This window comes from Lactuca sativa, chromosome 9, assembly GCF_002870075.4.
Source record: "Lactuca sativa cultivar Salinas chromosome 9, Lsat_Salinas_v11, whole genome shotgun sequence".
Classification (NCBI taxonomy): Eukaryota; Viridiplantae; Streptophyta; class Magnoliopsida; order Asterales; family Asteraceae; genus Lactuca; species Lactuca sativa.
Genome location: NC_056631.2, coordinates 220,268,485 through 220,291,615, shown reverse-complemented (window position 1 = coordinate 220,291,615; position 23,131 = coordinate 220,268,485). Strand labels below are relative to the sequence as shown.

The 23,131-nt window shown below is 38.2% G+C and overlaps 2 protein-coding genes across 2 annotated transcripts; both read right to left on the bottom strand.

Annotated features, from left to right (window-relative positions):
* Window positions 1-15,514: 15,514 nt before the first annotated feature.
* On the bottom strand, window positions 15,515-17,867 carry LOC111878986 (COBRA-like protein 6). The gene is made up of 5 exons (XM_023875447.3): window positions 17,850-17,867; window positions 17,046-17,484; window positions 16,659-16,812; window positions 16,174-16,445; window positions 15,515-16,086 (listed from the first exon to the last, which is right to left on the bottom strand). The coding sequence occupies exons 2-5, from the start codon at window positions 17,383-17,385 to the stop codon at window positions 15,806-15,808; spliced, it is 1,047 nt and encodes a 348-aa protein (XP_023731215.2). The 5' UTR covers window positions 17,386-17,484; window positions 17,850-17,867; the 3' UTR covers window positions 15,515-15,805.
* Window positions 17,868-20,842: 2,975 nt separating this feature from the next.
* Window positions 20,843-22,841, bottom strand: LOC111879030 (uncharacterized). Its single transcript, XM_023875504.3, has 2 exons — window positions 22,483-22,841; window positions 20,843-22,090 (listed from the first exon to the last, which is right to left on the bottom strand). Exons 1-2 carry the CDS (start codon window positions 22,685-22,687, stop codon window positions 21,081-21,083), a joined length of 1,215 nt encoding a protein of 404 aa, XP_023731272.1. The 5' UTR covers window positions 22,688-22,841; the 3' UTR covers window positions 20,843-21,080.
* Between the last annotated feature and the right edge of the window lie 290 nt (window positions 22,842-23,131).

The window sequence follows — 23,131 nt, the reverse complement described above, 5'->3', positions numbered from 1 at the left end:
ATGAGGTTGAAACTTAGAATGGAGATGACAAAACAGTGTACCCTGTCCATAATGAGAACCAGAAATGGGACAAACTGGTGCCAATTCTAGGTATGAGATTCTTTAACCCCATGGAACTGAAAAATTGTTTGACTAACTATGCAGTGAAGAATGGGTACAACCTTTATTTTGAGAAAAATGATAGTCAGAGATTATTAGTGAGATGTTGTAAAGATAACAAGAACCCCTCTTGTCCTTTTAGACTGTGGGCTTCCTGGATGAGTAGTGAAAGGTCTTTCTGGATTAAGTCCTTAGTTGATGACCATATGTAACGTCCCAAAATTCAAGACTAAAAATCTCTTTTAATAAAATATTAATTAACGTAAAATCATCATTTCAAAACATAAATAGAGTATTAGTTTTCAAAACATATGTTCATTATCAGAGTAAAACATTCTCAGGCTGACTAATCTATGGTGTGTGCCATGCGATCATCCCGAGCTCCATCATCCGCTACCGGAAGTACCTGAAACCAAAACTGAAAACCGTAAGCACGAAGCTTAGTGAGTTCCCCAGATACCACATACCATACAAACCATTCATAGCCAAGAACCATACATAACCGACTTATCCATAATCAAGTAAGGTGCTATGTGCCAAACATAGTCTTGCCATTATGCCACGGGCCGCGCATGGTCTTCCTGGTCAAGCCTGGGCCGCTCCCTAGGTCTTACAGACAAGTGCTAAGGGCCACCCCTGGTCTTACAAACATGTGCCAAGGGCCACCCCTTGGTCTTTTATGCAAGTATCACAAAGACAACCGTACATACTACTCTACTTAGCTAAACAACATACAGTGTGCCAGAAGCCACCTCCTGGTCTTTCATATATAATAGCATACAATGCGCCAGGAGCCACCTCCTGGTCTTTCATACATATTGCCTAGGGATAACCCCCGGGTCTTTCTGTCATCCATAATAACATATTGTGTGCCAGGAGCCACCCCCTGGTCTTTCATGCATATTTCCTAGGGCTAACCCCCGGGTCTTCCTATCATCCATAATAACATACTGTGTGCCAGGAGCCACCCCCTGGTCTTTCATGCATATTCTAAATGGGCCGGCATTGATGCCTTAGACCCATACAAACAGTGAGGAGACTCACCTCGCACTGCTGAACTCTGCTGATAATCCTCTGGCTGCTGACCGACAACTCTCTGAACCCCTGCTCCACTCGCTCCCCGAGCTACCAATGTCAAGGCAACACTGAGTCTATCTGACCCCCGAAAGACAACCAAGTCAACTCTGGTCAAAGACAAAGTCCTGGTCAAAGTCAACCTTCCAGGTCAACCCTACTCGCTGAGTCACCCTATTGACTCGCCGAGTTCATATGTTCAGAGTCCTTCTCTTAGCGACTCGACTCGCCGAGTCAGTCCATGACTCGCCGAGTCTACCGATTACCGAGTCCTGACCCGTCCAACTCACCGAGTCTCCATTCGACTCACTGATTCGAGTCTCAACTCGAAGGGTTTGGGGTTTCACGAACTGACTCGCCGAGTCCAAGAACAGACTCGCCTAGTCCAGGACAACCTTCAACAAACTCGCCGAGTTGTTCATCCAACTCGCCGAGTTCCTACCCAACATCATCTGATTCGACGAGCTGTTCATCCCACTCGTCGAGTTCCTCCTCGTCTTCATGCTACTCGCCGAGTCCACTCAAAGGACTCGCCGAGTCCATTCCGATCTACATACATGCAGAGGACTTTTGAGTCATGCATGGACTCCAAACTGCAAATCCACCATTCCCATGCCTATTCCTCACGTAAAGTTGCAAACTTTACATGTAGAGATGGAGATCTAGGCAAAATACACCATAAACTAGGGTTTAAGGCCAAGGGGCTTCAAAATTGACTCAAGGGCTGATACTTTATGCTTCTCTAGTCCATAAGACACTTGGATCTGAAGTAGCAACTCCAGATCCGACTTCTAACTCAAATGGGTGACAAACCATAGCTTAAAAGCCCCAAATCTCACAACCATGGAAGATCTAAAGGAGAGAACGACTTATTACCTTCAATATCTCAGAAAGGCTCCACAAACTCCAGATTTGAAGCCAATCCTTGAAGCTTAACTGATTCCCCTCTTTCTTCTTCCTTCAAATCACCTAAAAATGGCTTGGAAGCTTGAATGCACAACAATGGAGGCTTAAGGTTCGCTTTCTGAATGAGGGAGGCTCTAAGGAACCCTAATGGAGAGAATAAGGAGCTTAAATAGCGCCCAAAGTCCCGGATTTAGGGTTTTCCTTGCACAGACCAGACTCGCCGAGTCCACTTGGCCGACTCGCCGAGTTGGTCACTTACACCTCGACCCGGATCCCGCTTGGACTCGCCGAGTCGCCCCTAAAAATTAGGGTTTTCTTTCCTTTCTTGGCCTCCAAAACTTTGGGTGTTACACCATAACTGTTCAAGAGTCTTCAAACTTGGTTCCATTGTAACATATAAATGGATTGGAAAGCATTTTAAGAATCAACTTGTGAGAACCCCAAAATGAGCATAAGGAAAATGAAAGCCAACGTGAGTACAAAGTTTAACTTGATTGTTAGTGTCACTCAATGTAGAAATGCTAGGAGATATGCTTTGGATGAGATAGAGGGCAGTTTGATAGAACATTATGGTAAAGTATGGAGTTATGGAGAAGAAATAATGAGGACAAATCTTGGTTCAACAGTAAAGATAGATGTGAATGTCATGCCTGATTCCACCACTTACTTTTCTAAAATGTATGTTTGTTTTAAGGGTGTGAAGGATGGTTGGATTGCAGCATGTAGGAGGGTAATAGGGGTAGATGGTTGTTTTTTAAAGGGTATATGTAGAGGCCAACTGTTAGCAGCTATGGGTAGGGATGCAAACAACCACATCTTCCCTATTGCATGGGCTGTGGTGGAAGTTGAAAATAAGGAAACATGGAAGTGGTTTCTTGACCTCCTTCTGGATGACATTGAAATGGGAATTGGTCATGGATTGACCCTCATATCAGACCAACACAAGGTATATTTCTGTTTTGTTTTGTTTAAGTAGAATGTTTTTGTTATGTCATTTATTTCATGCTTTCTTTCAAGGATTAATAGAGGCTGTCAAAGAAAGAGTTACAACAGCAGAGCATAGACAATGTGCTAGGCACATCTATGCTAACTTCAAGAAAAGATTCAAAGGTGAACAATATAGGAAGTTGTTTTGGGCAGCAACTGCTAGTACTACTCAACCTCAATTTGAGGCAGAAATGAATTCCATAAAAAAAATTGACCATTTGGCTTATGAGCACCTCATGGAAAGGGATCCTAAAAGTTGGTGCATGGCATTCTTTGAAGTGGATAGGGCTTGTGATGCTTATGAGAATGGCATATCAGAAATTTTCAACTCTGTTATTGATCTTGCTAGGAAGAGGCCACTCATCACCTTGTTGGAAGAGATAAGGATTTATGCAATGAAGTGGATGTATAAAATGTTGCTAGAGGGACAAAGTTGGGGGAATTTGAAAATATGTCCATTGGTGGTTGTCGAGGCCAACACAAATAATAACCCTAAATATTACACACTAAAATAGTGTATAGTGGTAAAGGGATCGAATCCACGGAGATTGGTTCAATTTATAACTCTATGAAAAATCTCTTTGTAAAAATACTTGTAAAATGACAATAAAAATAAAATGGGGGGGTTTTGGTGTTTTGAAATACTTGAAACAAACTAGAGTTAACTATGATTTAAATAGACAAATGCAACAAAAATAAGAGTTTGATGTAAAATCAATAAAGGAGAGATGGTTGACTTAAAGTTTCCTCACTTTGACTTTTGATGAACATATCATTAGAATCCAATGGTGCAATACTTTGATTTAAATCCTTAATTTGGTTATAGTAATCCAAGAAGCTTGAGATTACCTAGACTTTTCTTAATTGTTGAAATGGCTAGAGAAGCTCATAACAATTTCCTTAGTCAAAGTCACTAATTCCAAATAACATGTAATTAGTGAAAGTCAACTAGCATTAAGAACCAAAAAGTCACCAAATCCAAGAGGAGTCAATTTCTTTCACTACCATGTTGGAGGAAATGTTTTTATGATTGTGTGAAGCAAAACAACACAAAAATCATTTGTTGCTTGCTAATTTGAGGATCATTTACTTAATCAAGAAATTAGCCAACTAATCACCACAAACACATTTAAACTCATGAATAAAAACATACTAGTAGTGATAATATGATAAAACACAAAACATTTCCATAAAGATTTAAGAACAAGTTCATGGATTCTTCAACATTCAACAAAAATTCAAAGGATTCAACAAAAAGTCAACCAAGATTTGCTTAGCCAAGCATGGCTAAATTCAAATGAACAAAGTTAGATAAGATTGTACCAAACATTTGACAAGATTCAAGAGATGAAAAGAAGATATTCTTCAAGTGTTCTTGGCCTCCAAAAATGCTCCAAACTCCAGAGAGAAAGTATGAAAATCGGACCTTCAAGATAAGGCTAAAGAGGCACACCAAACTTCCCAAAATAGAGCTCTTAGCAAAATCCCGAAATTGCCCTAGTCAGGAACCCACGCGGGCCGCGGGGAATCTTACGCGGGCCGCGGGCTCTGACGGGTAATTTTGGGCTTCTTCAAGTTTTGGGCCCCCACAGCTAATCCATTGGCCCAGTTCGAATCCAATCAACTCCTAGCCCATTTTTCTTCAATATTTCTTCAATTAAAGCCCAATTTGTCTATCCACATCATTCTAAACTTCCGCAAACTCTTAAACATCAATCTTGCACACTCAAGAATTCTTTCGCGCCCTTTCAAATTTAAAGTTCAACACTTCTGCGCCTTCGAGCAATCGACAAATCTACTCCATGAATCACCTCCATAGCCATCAAGCACGAAATCCCCAATTCCTTTCAAGCCCAATCGCCTCCCAAGAGTGCCGCCCCGCTAGTTTCCAAGAAAATCTGCAATAATGCTCAAGAAACTAGAAAGTACCCTGAAATGGTCATAAAAATAATAAAAGGGAAAATATGCATGGAAGTTAACTAAAATGCGAATGAAATGTGCTAAAATAAACTATAAAAAGAAGTAAATAAAATGAAGCTATCATCCATCTATAAGGTTGAAGATATCAAAGCTAAAGAAACAACAAAGATATGATATAACTTCTATTTTATAAATATTATATGTCTCATCTATAAGATTAATAGAACTTCTTATTTTTGTGGGCAAATTTTGGGGGGTTATACCTTCTGGGATACACAATATGAGGTTAGGATTGGAAATGATGGATATGTTGTGGACCTTAACAACAACACATGTTGATGTAGATCTTGGCAAGTATTAGGTATCCCATGTGTGCATACAGTGGCAGCCATTTCATACCTCAATAGGAATGCAGAGGATTATGTTGCACCATGGTTCCATACAACCATGTTCTTGACTTGTTACAACCATACCGTTAATCCACTTAATGGTAGTTCCATGTGGCCTGAAGTTACCTACATGAAGCCATTGCCTCCCCAAAAAAGAAGGTTACCAGGAAGGCCAACCATTAAAAGGAAAATGGATCAATCTGAGAGGGAAAGCCAGGGGAAAACAAGGCATACTATCTCAAAAGCAGGTGCAGCTATGAGATGCACCATTTGTAGAGAAACGGGCCATAATAGATCAACATGTCCTGCAAGAAACGGGCCAAAAGATGCAGCATCCACTTCACTGCTAAAAAAGAAGAAAGCTAATAAATGTAAAACAGAGAAAGGTATGCTATTAAAACAATGTAATTATACTACAATATCCAACTCATTAACTACACCTTTGTATAGCAGGTACTGTGGAACCAGTTCAAGTAGATCCAATTCAAGTGGAAGCTCATGCACAACCAAATGATGATGTTCAAGTAGATGATGTCGATGCGCTGCACCGTGGAGAACATTGTGGCAAATTGATCAAAGAACGTAGGGGGGAAATATGGTGGAACTTCGTGTCCCCCCTGCTGCTGCGGCTGGAACTGAGGCTCGACGAATTGCTGTGTAGGCTGAAACTGGTCATACTCATCATCTACAGGTGGAGGGTAGTCTGATGGAATGATCCAATTCTCGGGATCGGTCGGCTCAAAACTCCCTATATACTCATGGGGGAGAATGAGGTATGGTTGGTTGTCAAGGATCCACATGGGACCGACGACCGAATCCCGGATGAGTTGCATTCGGCGAAGTGCGTTGCCGTCAAGGCTAGAGGGGCCGGAAGCCTTCTCGAATGGAAGAGTAGAGAGATGAAGTTGAAGCGGTGGCCGGGATGCAATGAGGGTGATCAATCCCCCAATGAAAATGTCTCCTTTGTCCATAGTTGTGAGGTTGTAACATTTGGTGAAGAAAAAGGAGGCAAAATCCGGCCGCGGACCGTTCTCACGAGTCATGCACCAAAGAAAAAATAATTCCGCCTTTGAAATTTGTCCCACTTCGGAGCGGGCGAAAATGGTACATGTGAGAACTCGATGCGCTAGGCGCAAACATGGGTGAATTATGGAGGAGGCCTTTGACGAAGACGATGAATATTGTGGCTCGTTGGTAATTTGCTGCCAAAAGTGGTGCTCATTGAAGTTTCCTGGCCATGGGTCTTGTTGGTAATACAAGTTGTCCACTGGTGCGCCCATTAGGGCGTTCACGACCCGATGTGGCAGGGATCGTTTCTCACCGAGCATTTGGAAGGTGACAGTTTGGGCTTCCTCCTCTGGATTGAATGTGGCAAGAAATTCCAAGGTGGGTTCAACATAGGTGGCGGCACGGTTATAGAGGAATTGACCCCACCCGATGTTGTTAAACAATGCTTGGACTCCATCGAGCACCCCAAGACTAGCAAAAGATTCCCTATGGAGGAATTTCGTTGACTTGACTTGATGCTTATTTGAAACGAGAAAATCATAGGTTTTACGGTCCTCACGATTCAACAAACGAAACGGGGGATCCGTGGATTTTCCCTTCGAACCTCCTTTAGAGGAAGTTGCTCCCGTCCCCATTTTTGCACGTTTAGACATTTTGTCGGGACAAAATTTTACCAACAATAACTTTCAAGCCACACAAAAGCACACAATACCAACAACAAATGAGAAATTGGGATGTAAACAATAAGTTAAAGGAATGAAATTACCTAATTTATAAGACTCGGGAGAATTAGTGTCACCAAAAAGATTTCGTCAAGACATACCCCAAGCTTGCGATTTTGCTCCGTATTTCACACTTTAATCGCTAAAACGACCCCACAAATTAGCTTCAAAATGACATTCCGGCGAATGGAGTGGCGGCACCCGAAATTAGACGGAAATTTTTCGTGAGTTTTTGTGGGAAGATTGGTATGACTAGAAAGCTCTTGATGAGAGAAACAAAACCCCGTGCTCGAATTCTCCAATGGTGGCCGGCATTGGCCGCAAAACGTGAAAAAAGGTGGTGGTGGCGCCCGGAATTCCGGCCACAGATCGGACCGGAATTTGGGTGGGGTTTGTAGAGGATGAAAAATGGAGAAGAATGGCGGTGGTTTCGTGAGATTCCGACCGGTAGAACTCCGGGAAAATGGATTTTAGTGAGAAGTGGGTTTAGTGTTCTTGAGCTTCTAGAGAGAAAATGGAGGAATGTGTTAGGTTAGAATGAAGAAGAAGGGTGCTGGAGGTGTTTAATCTTTGGTCAAGGAAGGTCAAGCTCGGTCAATGTTTGGTCAACTCATTAAATCTCTTGGTTAAAGAAAGTCAAGGCAGTCAACAGCTCAAAATCCCAGTCAAACGACCAACACGCGGGCTGGGCGCGGGCCGCGTGCTGGCCGCGTCTAGCTTGCTCGGATTATTCTGACTTACGCGCGGGTGGAGCTTGGGCCGCGGGTTGGCCGCGGGTACTGGTTACTCAAAAAAAATCACCAAGTCTTTTGAAAACCCACGCGGGTGAGGCGCGGGCCGCGTGTACTGGACTTAATTTGAGCTTAACCCCACGCGGGCTGGGCTCGGGCCGCGGGCCGGCCGTGTCTACTTGCTAGAAAACTTTCTGATCACACACGCGGGTAAAGCTCGGGCCGCGGGCTGGCCGCGGGTACTTCTGCACATCAAAAATGAGAGTTTTCCAAAACACTTGATTTTTTAAGCCAAAACGATCCCCTTAAGGCCCGGTAAAAAAAAATTGACAAAATTTGGAGTAAAATGGGGATCGATTGATGAAACCTTTCAAAATTTGGAGTAAAATGAATTATTAGAATTTGAAAAAAAATGGTGAAAGCACATTGCTTTCCAAAAATGCCCTTCTTTAACGTCTTTGGCGAGACGTCCTCCTAGCTTTCTTCAACACACCGGGACACCCAAATGGATGATTTCAAGGGCATTAGCACTGAAACCTTCATAGAATGGCTTCAACCGGTGCCCATTGACTTTGAAAATTTGTCCCGTCTTTTCGCTTTGAATTTCCACCGCCCCATGGTTAAAGGTCTTAATCACAACAAAAGGTCCAATCCATCTTGACCTTAGCTTGCCTGGAAATAATTTCAACCGTGAATGGTATAGTAAGACCCTATGCCCCGGTTCAAAATGCTTCCGGGTGATGGACTTGTCGTGGAAGAGCTTCGTTTTCTCCTTGTAAATCCTTGAGTTTTCATAGGAGTCATTTCTCAATTCTTCTAGCTCTTGGAGTTGAAGTTTCCTATGCCTTCCCGCCTCGTCAATGTTGAAATTTCATTGCTTGACCACCCAAAATGCACGGTGCTCTAACTCGACGGGAAGATGACATGGCTTTCCAAAGACCAACCTAAACGGGGACATTCCTATCGGGGTCTTGTACGCAGTCCGATAGGCCCATAAGGCATCGTCAAGTCTCAAACTCCAATCCTTCCTTGTTGGATTCACTGTTTTCTCTAGAATGGACTTCACTTCACGATTTGAAACCTCCGCTTGACCATTCGTTTGAGGGTGATAGGCTGTGGAAACACGATGGGTCACGTGGTACTTCTTCAATAGAGCCTCCATCATTTTGTTGCAAAAGTGTGTCCCTCTATCACTAATCAAAGCCCTAGGCACACCAAACCTTGCAAAAACATTAGACTTTAAAAACTCGATAACTGTTTTGGCATCGTCCGATCTTGTGGCTTTTGCTTCAACCCATTTAGAAACATAGTCAACCGCGAGTAAAATGTAAACGTTGCCAAATGAGACGGGAAATGGGCCCATGAAATCGATCCCCCATACGTCAAAAATCTCACAAACAAGGATTGGATTTTGGGGCATTTGGTTTTTATGCGAAATGTTTCCCGTCCTTTGGCATCGCTCACAACTTTTGCAAAACATATAACAATCGCGTGACATGGTTGGCCAAAATAATCCACACTCAAGGACTTTTCTCAAAGTCCGGTTAGGTCCAAAGTGTCCCCCACACGCGAATTCATGGCAGAATTGCAAAATGGATTGGTGCTCTTGTTGGGGTACACATCGCCTAATGATTTGATCGGGACAATGTTTCCACAAATAAGGCTCATCCCTTGGATCACATTAAGACATTAACAATTGATTGCTGTTATACTTAATCTGGACCATTTTACCCCTGCAACATGTACAATTCAATAACTTGGATCACATTAACACATTAATATTTCTTTGAAACCACTCAAAACATCAAACTGTTATTACTCAAAAAGATTTACTCTTAATACATCAAACAAAATACAACATTGTCTTTGAATACAACTTAATTAGTAAAAAACATTTAGTCTTAATACATCAATAACTACTTCTTAAACAGAAACAACAGAAATAACGCAATCATCAGAACTTTATGAGTAAATAGCTTCCATTTGATTTTTTCAAACTCTTGTGTAACAACCAAATTTTCTTGTTCCATCTTCATTTTACATATGCTGATCTGGTTTTCCAATGTACAAATTTTGAGGGTTAAATTGCACAGTTCTTTTTTGTCCTTCCCAGAACTGACTTCATTATCAGGGGTTTCAGGCTCCAACCATTCCCAGAACTTGCATATTGGTCCTTCATTCTTGAAAAAAAGTAACAAATTGGTTAAAGAAAGAACAAAGAAAGAACATTAAACCAAAAAAATAAAAACATTTGATTTACCATGGAGTTAGGGCACAATCTGAATTTTTTTCCTGGATTGTCTTTAGTTCGTGAAGTTCGTACGCGAGATGGTAACCCACAATAACAAGGATTTTCAGGTTGGAATTCAACATTTCGTTTGGAAGAGATAGAAGAAGAAGAAGAAGCATCCATGTCGATCTAGGGCACAATTGATGAGAATGAAGCAGCTTAATAGGGATGACCTGTATTTAATAAACCAAGTGTATGCCACATAATGCCACGTAATATCCACATAAGCAGTAACCTACAACAACCGGTCGTAGTGGCTTTGGTGAGCAGGAATTATAAGTTTAATGGTATAATAAAGACAAAAAAAAGATAAGGGACCTAATGAATACATGACAAATACTTTATTACCCTCAAATGTCATTTTCCCTTTGGCAAATATACCAACTTCTTTAGAGGGCTTAAATCCAAAATGATTACCACTAAGCCACATTTATTGTGGTTAAATCAATAATCAACAATTACTTAACACAATTACATCATACAACATGCTAAAGAAAGAAGTTCTACTTCAAAAAAAAAAAAAACCTCCTCGCAGGTTGTTGTGATTAGAAAGCACATGATATTTTTATGTATGTACATGCAAAACGACATGGTATATCCAAAATGTAATTTAAAATAATCATTATTGTGCACCTGAGCGCTACTATAAACCTATGAAGGATCCTATTGTAGAGGAAAATTGTAGATGATCTCATTGGAGGGAGGACAATCGCAGTCACGAAAGATATTAGGCCATCCATAATGCTCTCCACGACCAAGATCGTAGAGAGCTTCCAAGTCCTCCACCGTGAGCAACCATGAACCACCCAAACAACCAGAGTATTCTCCACAACCACAAAGAGAAAGAAAAGAGACAGAGAAGAAGAAGAAGCCTGAGAGAGAAGAGGAGAATGATTGGGTGTTCTCCTTCGTCCTCCCACCACAACCGACAACAACCACGAAGGACCATGGTGTACAAGGTTGGTGTGTACGAACCACGCTCGTGGCCATGCCAACCACGATGTCTCTCGTATGTATTGTGGACAACCTTATGTAATCGTTGCAAATATTTTTCAAATCGTTTATGCTCATTCATGCATTGACCACACATGCACTAATTTTTATAAGCTGCTTGGGTGACCTTTTCTTGTAGCATCAAGGGCATATTAAACTCTCCCGATTATTCAAGTTGAGCTTCTTTTCCCTTTAATCATTTAAAGATGTTTGTTGACTTTCTCTTGTTCGCTGAATAAAAAAAACATAGTTTGAATTGAACCAACAAATTCAAAGTTTTAGTATTGTTTCACAAAACTTGTAGTTTTTGTGATGCAACTCAGACAGTTGTCATACAACTGGCGTACAAGTAGCTCGGTGACTGAGTAAGGGCATGGGTGGCACTTGGTGGACACCTTCATCTACAACTTTATTCTTAAATCTACATCTTAATTTGATTGATGGACACATTTCCATCAAATCTTGATACCGATAGACCGCAAACCCTTTGGTACATACACATCTGAGTATCAATAAGTTCAAGATTTGAAACGTTACTCATTAACCATTATATGATTATGTACACTTCTAAAAGTGTATTTTTCTCCACACGACGACAAAATAATCGCTTAACCACCAAACTATAGTTTATATGGCACACACATATATGCTTGATCTGAGGCCTTGTGCGGAAATTAAAATGAGACCCGATAAAAGTTTTCTTGTAAAATATTATTAAGTAAATTTGTTACCACTAACACTACAATGAATGATGCCTATGCCGACGACATATTTAGCCACAATATCAATGACATGTTTTTGGGAAAGCCTATACCGACAACTTGTTGTCTGTACAAAGTCGTTGGCATAGCCTCCCCAATAAAAGTGGGAAATATCGTCGGGATTGATGTCGTCGGTACAGAGTCACCAATGCCGATGATATGTCGTCTGCAAAGGGTCATCAAGAGTGATTTTCGAGGAAAAAGAAGTTTTATTATGTACCTATTCTGACGACTTATTGTCGGTATAAATGTCACCTTTACCGCCGACATGTCGTCGCGACAGGTGTAAGCAATCCTGGCAACTTGTGGTCGGTAAAAGGGGGTGACAGACAACTTATGTTTTAGTTATAGAGATGACATGTCGTCGGTAAACGTGAAATTGTTTTTATAGTTATAAAGCTATACCGACCACTTGTCGTCAGTATGACGTTTTATTTTTATTTATTTTAATATTTTTCACATATTTTGTTATATATACCAAACCTATTATTTAAGACAAATGCAAACAGTATATAAGCAGAATAATATCAAATACTTAATAACCATAACAAGCCACTAAAATTCAAATTCAAAATCTACTACATAGCAAAATAACAAAAAGAAAAAAAAAGTTTTCAACAAACATTATACAAAATAACATAAAAGATCAATCAAAATCTTCATTATTCTGGTTCTCCTCGAGCTCGTTGGTTGGTTCTGTGGTATTATGTGAAAACATATTGGGATTGAATGGAAATTGTGGCATTGGTTGTGGTTGGAAGTTAGGAATGACGGATGCCAATGTGTTATTATACATTTGTTTCATTTGTAGCATTTATTGTTGCATGTATTGCATTTGTTGGGTTAATGCAACAACTTGAGAATTATCCGTATTATATGAAGACTGGGATGTGGAAACATTGGCAAGGTTGTAGAACTCGCTACTCGGTACCTGTTCGGCCAACTACCGAGTATCGAGTACTCATGAGTACTCAGGGAGTACTCAAATTCAGTAATTCATGTAGTAATATTTTTAGGAAAATTATATATGTCAAAATCATAAGTTGATTGAAACATATTAACAAAATTAGATACATGTGAATACACAAATACTGAAAAAACGCACAGTGGTCTCACTTCGTGAGTATCACATGTGTGTGTGATAAATAATATTAAGTATATTGTACATATTAATCACCCAGTTGGCTGAGTTTTACAACATTGCTTGCTTCAGTAAAGGGTTGATTAGAAAGTACTCAGATTCTTTAACTCGTCTCGGTAAGGGGCCGAGTAAGGAGTACTTGGCCAACTCGACAAGTTTTACAACACCGAGCTTCATAACGTTTTGAATGTTCATTGGGAAATATATTGTTATTGATGTTTAGTTTCCGTCGAACTCCGCGAAGATGTACGCATTCCATGAAGGTTAGTTGGCAGCGTGGCTATATGGTGTGAGAGAATTAGTAGGCAGTAGTGAGTTGTATGATTGTTGTTTGCATGTATTATGTGCCTACTTGATCCTGATTGTTTATATGTAGACATATTGCGTTTGGTTTGGGTTGAGGCGATCCTGCTTTGTGTGGTAGGCCAAGATACCCAGTGCAGGCCGGCTGTAAGTCGTAGGCACGAAGGCTTGGGAAGAGCGGTGGGATTGAGGCGGTAGGCCAACACACCCTGGGTATTTATGCCCGATGGCCGATTGGACCTGTTGTATATTGGCATTCCAAACTGGGGTATTCTATCTCAATGATGATTGGACCCAGAGGTTGACTGGGCCTGGGGTATTCCAACCCAATGGTTGATTGGATCCGACATGTTTGATTGTATATGTGATCTGTTTATATGGTGATATTTTGGGGGAAACTCACTAAGTTTTGTGCTTATTCAGTTGTTTATTGTTTCAGTTATCATTGGTGTCTATGGGAAGGCGAATGCGAGACTGTTCATACGCATCAACAATATTGAGGATTCCACATTTTCTATAAAACTCTGATTTTGAACAAAATGTATTTTGGAATAAACGGTATTCTTAATAATGAAATTATAAATTGGAAAGTTTTCACCTTAATAAAATGAAAAATTTTGGTTGTGAAAATGAGACGTTACAAATTGTTCCTCTTCCTCATAATAGAAAACCTTTGGGATGTAAGTGGGTCTTCAAAATCAAAAGGAAGACGGATGGCACCATCGAAGATATAAAGCACGCTTAGTGGCCAAGGGTTTTAATCAATCATAAGGAATTAATTTTTTGGATGCATACTCCCCTTTAACAAAGTTGGTTACTGTGAAAATGATGTTGGCCATAGCTGCTCAACAATGTTGGCCTTTAATCCAAGTTGATGTCAATAACACATTTTTAAATGGAGATTTGGAAGAGGATGTTTACATAGAGATTCCTAAAGGTTACTTTGTTTCTTCTAAAAATGACCATTCTACCCCTTTGGTTTGTAAGCTACAAAAATCATTATATGGCCTTCGACAGACGTCTCGTCAATGGTATTCGAAATTTTCAACTTTTCTTCTAAGTCAAGGTTTTACTCAATCAAAAGTTGACTATTCATTATTCTTCAAAGGAAGTGGTTCTTCCTATGTTGCCTTCTTGTATATGTTGATGATATAGTGATTACAGGGGCTATGTTGCCTTCTTGTATATGTTGATGATATAGTGATTACAGGGGCTTCTGTTGAAGGAATTCATGAATCATGCTCTTAAGCAAAGTTTAAGTCAACAATTCAAGTTAAAAGATTTGGGTAATCTAAAGCTATTTTTGGGACTTTCAACGTCCTCCTGTTTCTGATCCATCACAATATATTGGGAGGCTTTTATATTTGACTATAACTCAACTCGACGTTGCTTATCTTATCAATCGATTAAGTCAATTTGTTACAAATCCTAAACAAAAACTCATTTACAAGCTGCTCATCACTTGTTAAGGTTCATCAAACAAAATCCTGGTCAAGGTCTTATCTTTTCCACAAAATCTTCAATGTGATTACGAGCTTTTAGTGATTCAGATTGGGTTGGTTTTATTGATACAAGACGATATGTGATTGGTTTATGTGTTTTCCTTGGTAATTCTTTAATATCGTGGAAATCAAAGAAACAAACTATTGTGTCCCGTTCTTCAAATGAAGCAGAATACCGTGCCATTGTTGCTACCACTTGTGAACTCGTTTAGCTTCGACATTTACTCAATGATTTTGGTTTTATTACATCATCTTCATTGATTTTCTGTGATAATGATTCAGCCATCCAACTGGCCAACAATCCAACTTTTCACGGACGTACAAAGCACATCGAGATCGATTGCCATTTCATTCATGATAAGGTGCTACATAAAACAATTCGTCTCATGCCTATTTATACAAATTCACAGCTCGCTGACTTGTTGACTAAATCATTACCTCGATCGAAACTCTTACCACTTATATCCAAGATGGTTCTTCAATCCATTACAAATCCATCTTGAGGGGGGATAATGGATTATTTATTAATGAAAGTTTTTTTGTTGTTATCTTTCGTTAGTAATTTCTAATAGTAAGGCTAGTGATTGTTCGAAGTTAGGTGTATGTTAGTGAGCTAGGCATATTTTAACTGATGTATGTATTCTTCGTATTCTCAAAGATTCAATAAGAAAAAATTTCACCTCTTTCATCTCTCAAATTTTGCTAGGTACACTTATGATTGTTGTTTCCCAAATACCAAATTCAGCCTATATAAACAAAACCAACATCATACTATTTATACTAAATTATGTTAAGACTTCAAATTTCCATGATGAACGGATAACTATCCACTTCTATCTCTTTTAAATAAAATTAACTTGCTCAAATAACCTCAAAATCAGCCCTAACATTTTTAAACGTCCTAAAATCGCACTGAAGCATCCTTGACCCCAATGACCCTAACCAAGACCTAAATAAATATAAACTATCTTCCAAATATTCATAATATCAAACTAAATAAAACAAATAAAATTACAAAGCATAACTTTGAAGGTCCAAAAAATCGACTACTGTTTGGAAGCATCGGGTACTCAAATGGTGAAGGCATCACACATTCATCGCCATTAAAGATAACCTTTCTAGGGAACACCCATCCTCCTTTAAAGGTAAAGATCCCAGGATCTTTGTGTAACAACATCTCTGTTTGAACGTTTCCTCCATCACCCGATTGAAGTAACATGTCATTGTAATGCTCAATTCCATAAAATACCCCTGAATCGTCTAAAAAAAACAAATCAAAAGCCAATAAGTTCAAAAGCATAATGTTTATTTATGTATTTGATAAGAATCGTCATTCGATCAACTTACTTATACTACCGTATTGATTGAGTGGTTTGTAGTAGAAACTGAAAACTTGTGCTAAACTTTGTAGATTCGGATGTAGCACGACCAAATTCCATTGACTGTAGTTTTTGACGACATTAAGGTTGTTTATCGTGATCTTTACTCGCCAATATTCTTTGTAACTTAACTTTACATGCCAATGCACCCTTATCGGACACATATGTGTCGAACATTGTACCATTGGTGGCGCTTGTTCATTCTGAGGTAGCCGTGACACCGTATGTAGTTGACCATGCCTAAAATTAAATTAATAATAATAGTAATAATAATAACGCTTTACACGTTTTAAAACTAGACTGTACTATATAAATTTTTTAGGGTTGTTTCCGATAACAAGGACAAGATTCAGAGTGGATCTATGTTCTTGCTTTTTCACGGTACAATACACAACAAACACAATACAATATGTCATGTCATGTCATGAAATAATACACATACTGATAACGTACCTCACACAATTCGATCCAGGTTCGCCTTGACATGCACAACTGCATATCGGACAAGGCACCATCGTCTTGCTATAGAAAGAAGATAGAGAAACACAACATTTCGGGGCCGATGATGCAAGAAAGGGCGAATATGTACACGTTATATTCCATGTCCCTGTCACAAACATTACAAGATTTATCATAAACTTTTTTGGAAGAAAATAAAAAGATAAGTGAAACCTTATAAAGTGTCATTCTTTTATCAACTAGTGAGCTCACTTAATCTATATTAGAATTAAAACTCCTACATTGCAACCGATGAACTAAAACTCCTAATCTTTTTTTTGTAAATGTACCACCCCGAAACCAACTATGGTAAACGAAAACGAGTCCTGAAAATTGACTCACCAAGAGCTTGTGTTTGTCTACGCCCATGATCGATAACAAACTTTGTTGGTGGCACCTTTGTAGCGTTCCCACAAGTGTAACCCGGGAGGCCGATCTTAAAGTCATACGGCATCGTTTCGATTGAACCAACATTCATTTGAAACGCGGCCATAGAATTTGCGGGATCTTGAGTAAATGACGATAATACCCCTCCCTTGCAACAACTTTGAACTTGCATATTGTAAGGAGTCCCAGGCAAAAGGTCAACAATCACCGGCTCCCTTTCGCAACTATGTGGGAGTTGCGGTTTACCCAAATATTGGGAACAGTTTCCTTGCTCGGTTGCCTCGGCTCCCCTCATGTCCCAAATTACTTCTTTGCCACTCCATTTCCAACTAAGCTTCCATCCGGGAGGCTCTATGTGACGATATAATTGGTAATTGTAGATTGAAACTAGTATCTAAAATTCAATAAAAAAATCATAAAGGTCAAGAATTTACACAAAAGATCCGATTTTTAAGAGTAATATATCAATTCCGTTATGGGGTTTTCTGTACATGAGTAAAAATAGGAAAATTTATGGTGTAAAATGTATATTGGAGCTATATTTTATATGTATCTATGTATTATATTCTTTGTAATCTTTGACTTCGAAATTTTCCGACACATGGTAGGAATTGGCCAATCCATGCAAAAAAGTACTACCCATTAATGCATCAATCCATCACATGCACATGCATTTGTACATCATAGCATAAACACACACACTGATTTCACTCTCGAAAAACACACATTACTGGAAAGATTGAAGAAACTTAGACTTACATCCTGTGTTCCGTCATTCTGCTGCCGGAGATCCCATTTGATGGTGATGTTGCCATTGGGATCCAGTGAATCGTATCCATCTGCATTGAATACTCGTTAAAACAAACATAAATCTCAAACAAATTTTTAAAAAATCGAATGAATCGATTTGAACATATATAAGTGACGATGAAACAGATAACTAAAGGGTGGTGCTTACATGTCGGAGATAGAAGATCGAAGAAGATGCATGAAACAAGAATGAAGATCAAAATCAAAGAGAAACCCATTAATCAATAATCATCGATGAATGAACTTGATATGGAAAGAGGGGTTGAAGAATGAAATTGTGAAAAATTGATGGGGTTTGAGTGTGGGTTTAGTCTTCCATGAGAGATAGAGACTCCCTTACCCTTATTTTGGGTACTGCATTGAATGTGTAAATTGGGAATAGGAATTTGGAGAGAATGGAGAATTGGAGATATTCAATGTCACGCGTTTAGCTCCATTCGCTTGGCTTCCGTTTTGGTTATTCTCTTCGTTTTTTATAGTTACCATATTTGCTACACCCCAATTAAATTAATAATATAAGAGATATAAATGCTTTATTTTATGTTTTCCTTCCTTCCATTTTTAAAAAAGAATAAAAATATAATGATTTTTATCTTTTTAAAATGAAAAATTTAATTTACTACTAAACTATTTTTTAAATTCATATATATATGATTGGACCTGAACCCTCAACCTCATGAAAGAATGACAACACCAAAATGACTTTATTTTATAAAAGTAAAACAAAAACAATTATATTTATTGCAAAAAAAAATACACACTTTTGAAAACAGTCATCTTAAAACATGACAGAATAAAATGATTATTTATACTACAATAGTTTAATTTTTCAGCTACTAACTATTATTTTCTAGTTTTCAACTATTAACACATTTTATATATATTTCAATAGGTCAGTATAACAACCGTAGAGACATACTTCACCCGTATTTAATTCGATATGACACTTAATTTGGTCTCACAATTTTCAATAGGCCAGTTAAATAACGTTTGATACATATTTCTATAGATGCGTGTAGTTTTTATTCATCGATGACAGTATTGTATTTAAATTTCCAAAATTCTATTAATTGTTTTTTATTTCAAAAATAACTAAAAGGATATAGTTTTGTTATAATAGCATGGTTTTTTTTTTTTTTTTTTTTTTTTTTTTTTTTTTTTTTTTTTTTTTTTTTTGTGATCTGTTAATATGTTTAAGTTTTATTTTGTAAACAAACGATTCAACATAAATTATTCAATTGTCTACTAAATATAAGATTATACATTAAATCAAATTTTTGGTATGACAACTGATTTCTTTTTGGTAAGAAATTAAAATAAGAAAAGTACAAGTTTTGATTTATGTTTTTTCATAAATATGTGACCGATTAAATAAATAATGATAGATTACGATATGAAAAGGAAGTATCGATATTTACAAATATCGCTAAATATAATAGATAACCATGTATTATTATAATATCATTTTTCATTTATACCTTTTACAGTCATTATATCCTTACTTCTTTTTTTATTTTTTTATTTTTATTTTATTTTATTTTTTTGTCTTCTAAAATGTTAAATGTTTTGTTATGTAAGGGAAAAAAAAGCGTCAAATTGTTTGTGGACTTGTTTTCACTTTTCCCCTTATGGCTACTTGGTAACGTTGGGTTTTTTCACCTGGTTCTTGGCATTCTTTCTCGCGTATTTCATTAGATATTTGAGTGTGTTTTTTTTAACAAACAAGCAAGGAAATTCTATAAAAAGAAAAGCTAGTGAGAAGCTAGAATTACAAGTAGCTTAGGTAGGACCATTACACCAAATAGACCAACATAGTCTCACCTCTCCTCCCCCTATTTTCAACCAAAAGAAAGCTAAAATCTATACTCAGACCTTGAATGTTTGTCACCTTTTTATTAACAACTATGTCATTTTTGGTAGCTCCAAATCACTCATATTATGGCAAGACTAATAATGTCTATGATTTTGCATCTGTTCGAATCAACAACGATACCTAGGGTTATAGAACAGGCTCTCGATTATGTTATGGATGGACAATATCGTAACTAACTTGACACCGTCTAAGGAAAGAATATGCAACATACTTTGTCTTTGGACATTCTAGAAATAGATGTTCTTCGGTTTCTTGTTGCATGTTGCGTAGCGGACAAAGATTAGATCGGATATTTACCCCTTTGTGAAGGAGATTCGTCCGAGTAGCGGGCCTTATTAATATAGTTCTACATGCCAAAAAATTCACTTTCATTATTTCATAGGGATTAATTAGTTTCAAATGGTTTTGATTTGCATCTTATCCAAATATGTTGTCAATGAGAATTTAGTTTCTTTATTTTGGTCATCCAGAACTGATATGTAATTTTTTTTTTTTGAATGACAAACTAACTAATGTACTCTTAAATAACCACATATGTCTCCACCGAGACTTGAACCCCTGACCTCTCAAATGAGATGGTCACTCCATACCGCTAGGCCATTGGCCCTTGGGTTGTTGATTAATAATTCAAGTTATATCTTTTTTCCCGACTAATGTGTACAATCATCCCAATTAATTGTGAAACCATGTTAAATGCTCGTGTTTTGATGAGTTTATATATTTGTGTGACCTTCACATTTTCTTTGTCTTAGTTTCTTATTCACCATGTTGAGATGCATGACATTCTAATTCGCCTATACGGTTTGCTTGGGAGGGGTTAGGTTGTGTTTGGCGCTATTGAAAAGTTAGTTTTTAATTTATAAGTTAGTTTATCAAATAATTTATCAAATAGATAGTTTATAACCTATGATAAGATGTTTTTATGGTCTCACTAAATACCAAACTATAATAATCTTTAAAATAATAATAATAATAATAACCCAACTTGTGTGCGCCAACGAGATCCTTAGTTACACTAATCACTAATTAGATCCAATATTAAATAAAAAAGGAACCATAGCTTAGCATGTAGCTTCAAAACAAGTATACTCATTCATATATAGAGAGATCATTTACACTTGAAAGCTATTTACATTTGTAGATGATTTCATGCGCTGGTCATTTATCTCGAGAAATCATATCTACATAAAAAATATATATATATACCATTCATAAAACGAAGAACAATGCATGGGGAAGAAGAAGATGTTTAATCTGACATCGATCATATCGTTACAAAACCAACCTGTTAATTAATTATTCTCGATTCATGAACGTCCACCAACGGAATCCCATTTTGGATTAACATTATAGCTGTTTTGGTACTGAGGGCTTCTTGCTAACGGACTTCCCGGAGGACTTTCCCGATCATACCTGTTGTTGCTATTCCCTAAGTTGTTATAGTCATCGTAATGCGAACCTCTTTGGTAAGCCATATGCCCCGAACCTCTACTTGATCGAGCGTACGGATTTGATGAATGTGGACTGTGTTCATTTGAATACCTGTAATAATCCGGTACACCGGAAGCTCTTTGCCGGAGATATTGCTCAGGGCCAGGATTTAGTGGTGGTTTGGAAGATGGGTGAGGAAGGTGGCCATGGTGTGGGTGGGAGTGGGGGTGGTACGGTGATGGTGGTGGTTGTGGTTGCGGTGGAGGAGGCGGTGGTGGTTGGCGGTAACTTTGGAGTTGGTGGTGATAATTAGGGTATTGCTGGTTGGTGAGGTTCAGGTTCATATTTGATCTTGGGCTTTGGTTCTTATGGCTGGTCGGAAGATTGCCGGCGAGATTACACAAGCTAGGGGAGCTATGTGCTCTTGTCATTGAGCCACCAAGTTTACGGAAACCGGTGACTTGATCAGGGTTTATAGCGTCAGGAGCCATGGTGGGCATGGCCGACTCCGGTGGTGTTCTAGGGGAAGAGCAAGCGGAGGAAATGGTGAAGGTCGTTTGACTGGTGTTAATTGCAGGTGGTCGGAAGTTACTGTATATTGGGGTTGAACTAACGATGATGCCGTTGATGGAGTTGATGTATCGTTGCTCAAGAGAATGACGATCCATTGCTCCGATCTGGTTCTCGATGATGATCGGGCTTGCCGGAAAAAGAAATGTCCGGAGCCTTGATGTTCCGACGAGATCCTGGCGATCGTATTCTTCGAACATGTGGCGGAGATCTTCATCGGATTTTACGGTGACTAAGGCGTCAAGGTCCTCGGGAATCAACTGGTACTTTAGGATCACATCACCTTCGAGTAAACTGCTAAGCTTCCTCATAAGTTCTGAGATTTAGAAATAAGAAAAAAAATCTCAGAATTAATTTCAGGTGTTCTTCATAGGTTCTAACAATATGATGATTCTAATCATTCTATTCATTCTATCGGCATACGCTATCGTAATTCCTAGCGATTGACATTGTTGTAATCCACTTCCATATATCCCCAATTACGCATATCAGGTCCGATTTACGTAAGTTTTTTTACGACACAATGATAACGTAAGGAAATGGGAGCCTAATTTCACAAATTTCTTCGTCATTTCTTCAATGATTGTTTGTTTTCGATAGATCACGAAGATACAAACGATCGGAATGAATAATCTGTGATATAAAAATCATCATAACATTACCGAATTTTGGTTCGTGGTTAAATTAGGGTTAGAGAATAATGAATACCGGTGAAGATAATATTGCGAGGAACGGAGATGACGCGAGTCTCGCCTCCGACGTACTTGAGGTGGCCGTCGGAAGGGCGAGGAAGGATCCTGCCGCCATGGCTGCAGAGAAACTTGACCTTGTTTCTTGGTGACCCAGGAGCCGATCCCGGTGCCGAATTCGGCAAGGAACTGGAGATCGATTCAACGTCACCGGACGTCGACATGTTATAGAGCGTCAACGTATCGAATATGTATAATACGATGTATATATATACAGGAATTTACGCGTATTAGAAAATTAAATAAAAAATTGTTTATGAAATCCACAGAAATTTGGAAGATTCAGAATTGCAAACAACTACCCATGCATATTTATTTTACTTTAATGTTTTTTTCACCAACTATGATGTACTCAAAAGAGGTGCTTAAATAACAGAAAAAAAAAAAAAAAAAACTTACAAATTTTAATCAATTTAAAAGTATTATGTGATTCTCGTCCAAAACCAAATTGCTTAGATCACACAATATAAACGGAGTTACATTATTTTATATTTTTAGTACTACTTTTTTTTTTTTTTTTAATAAAGACACCAAAAGAAAGAAATTAAAATTATATATATATATATATATATATATATATATATATATATATATATATATATATATAT

Excerpts from the sequence above, each read along its gene's own strand:
- LOC111878986 (XM_023875447.3), bottom strand. The coding sequence starts at position 17,385 with ATGAGGGGAGCCGAGGCAACCGAGCAAGGAAACTGTTCCCAATATTTG. Across the intron at positions 16,446-16,658 it reads CCTGGATCGAATTGTGTGAG|GCATGGTCAACTACATACGG; the intron begins GTACGTTATCAG and ends ATTTAATTTTAG. Across the intron at positions 16,087-16,173 it reads CAATCAATACGGTAGTATAA|ACGATTCAGGGGTATTTTAT; the intron begins GTAAGTTGATCG and ends TGTTTTTTTTAG.
- LOC111879030 (XM_023875504.3), bottom strand. The coding sequence starts at position 22,687 with ATGTCGACGTCCGGTGACGTTGAATCGATCTCCAGTTCCTTGCCGAAT. Across the intron at positions 22,091-22,482 it reads TCGCAATATTATCTTCACCG|AACTTATGAGGAAGCTTAGC; the intron begins GTATTCATTATT and ends TCTAAATCTCAG.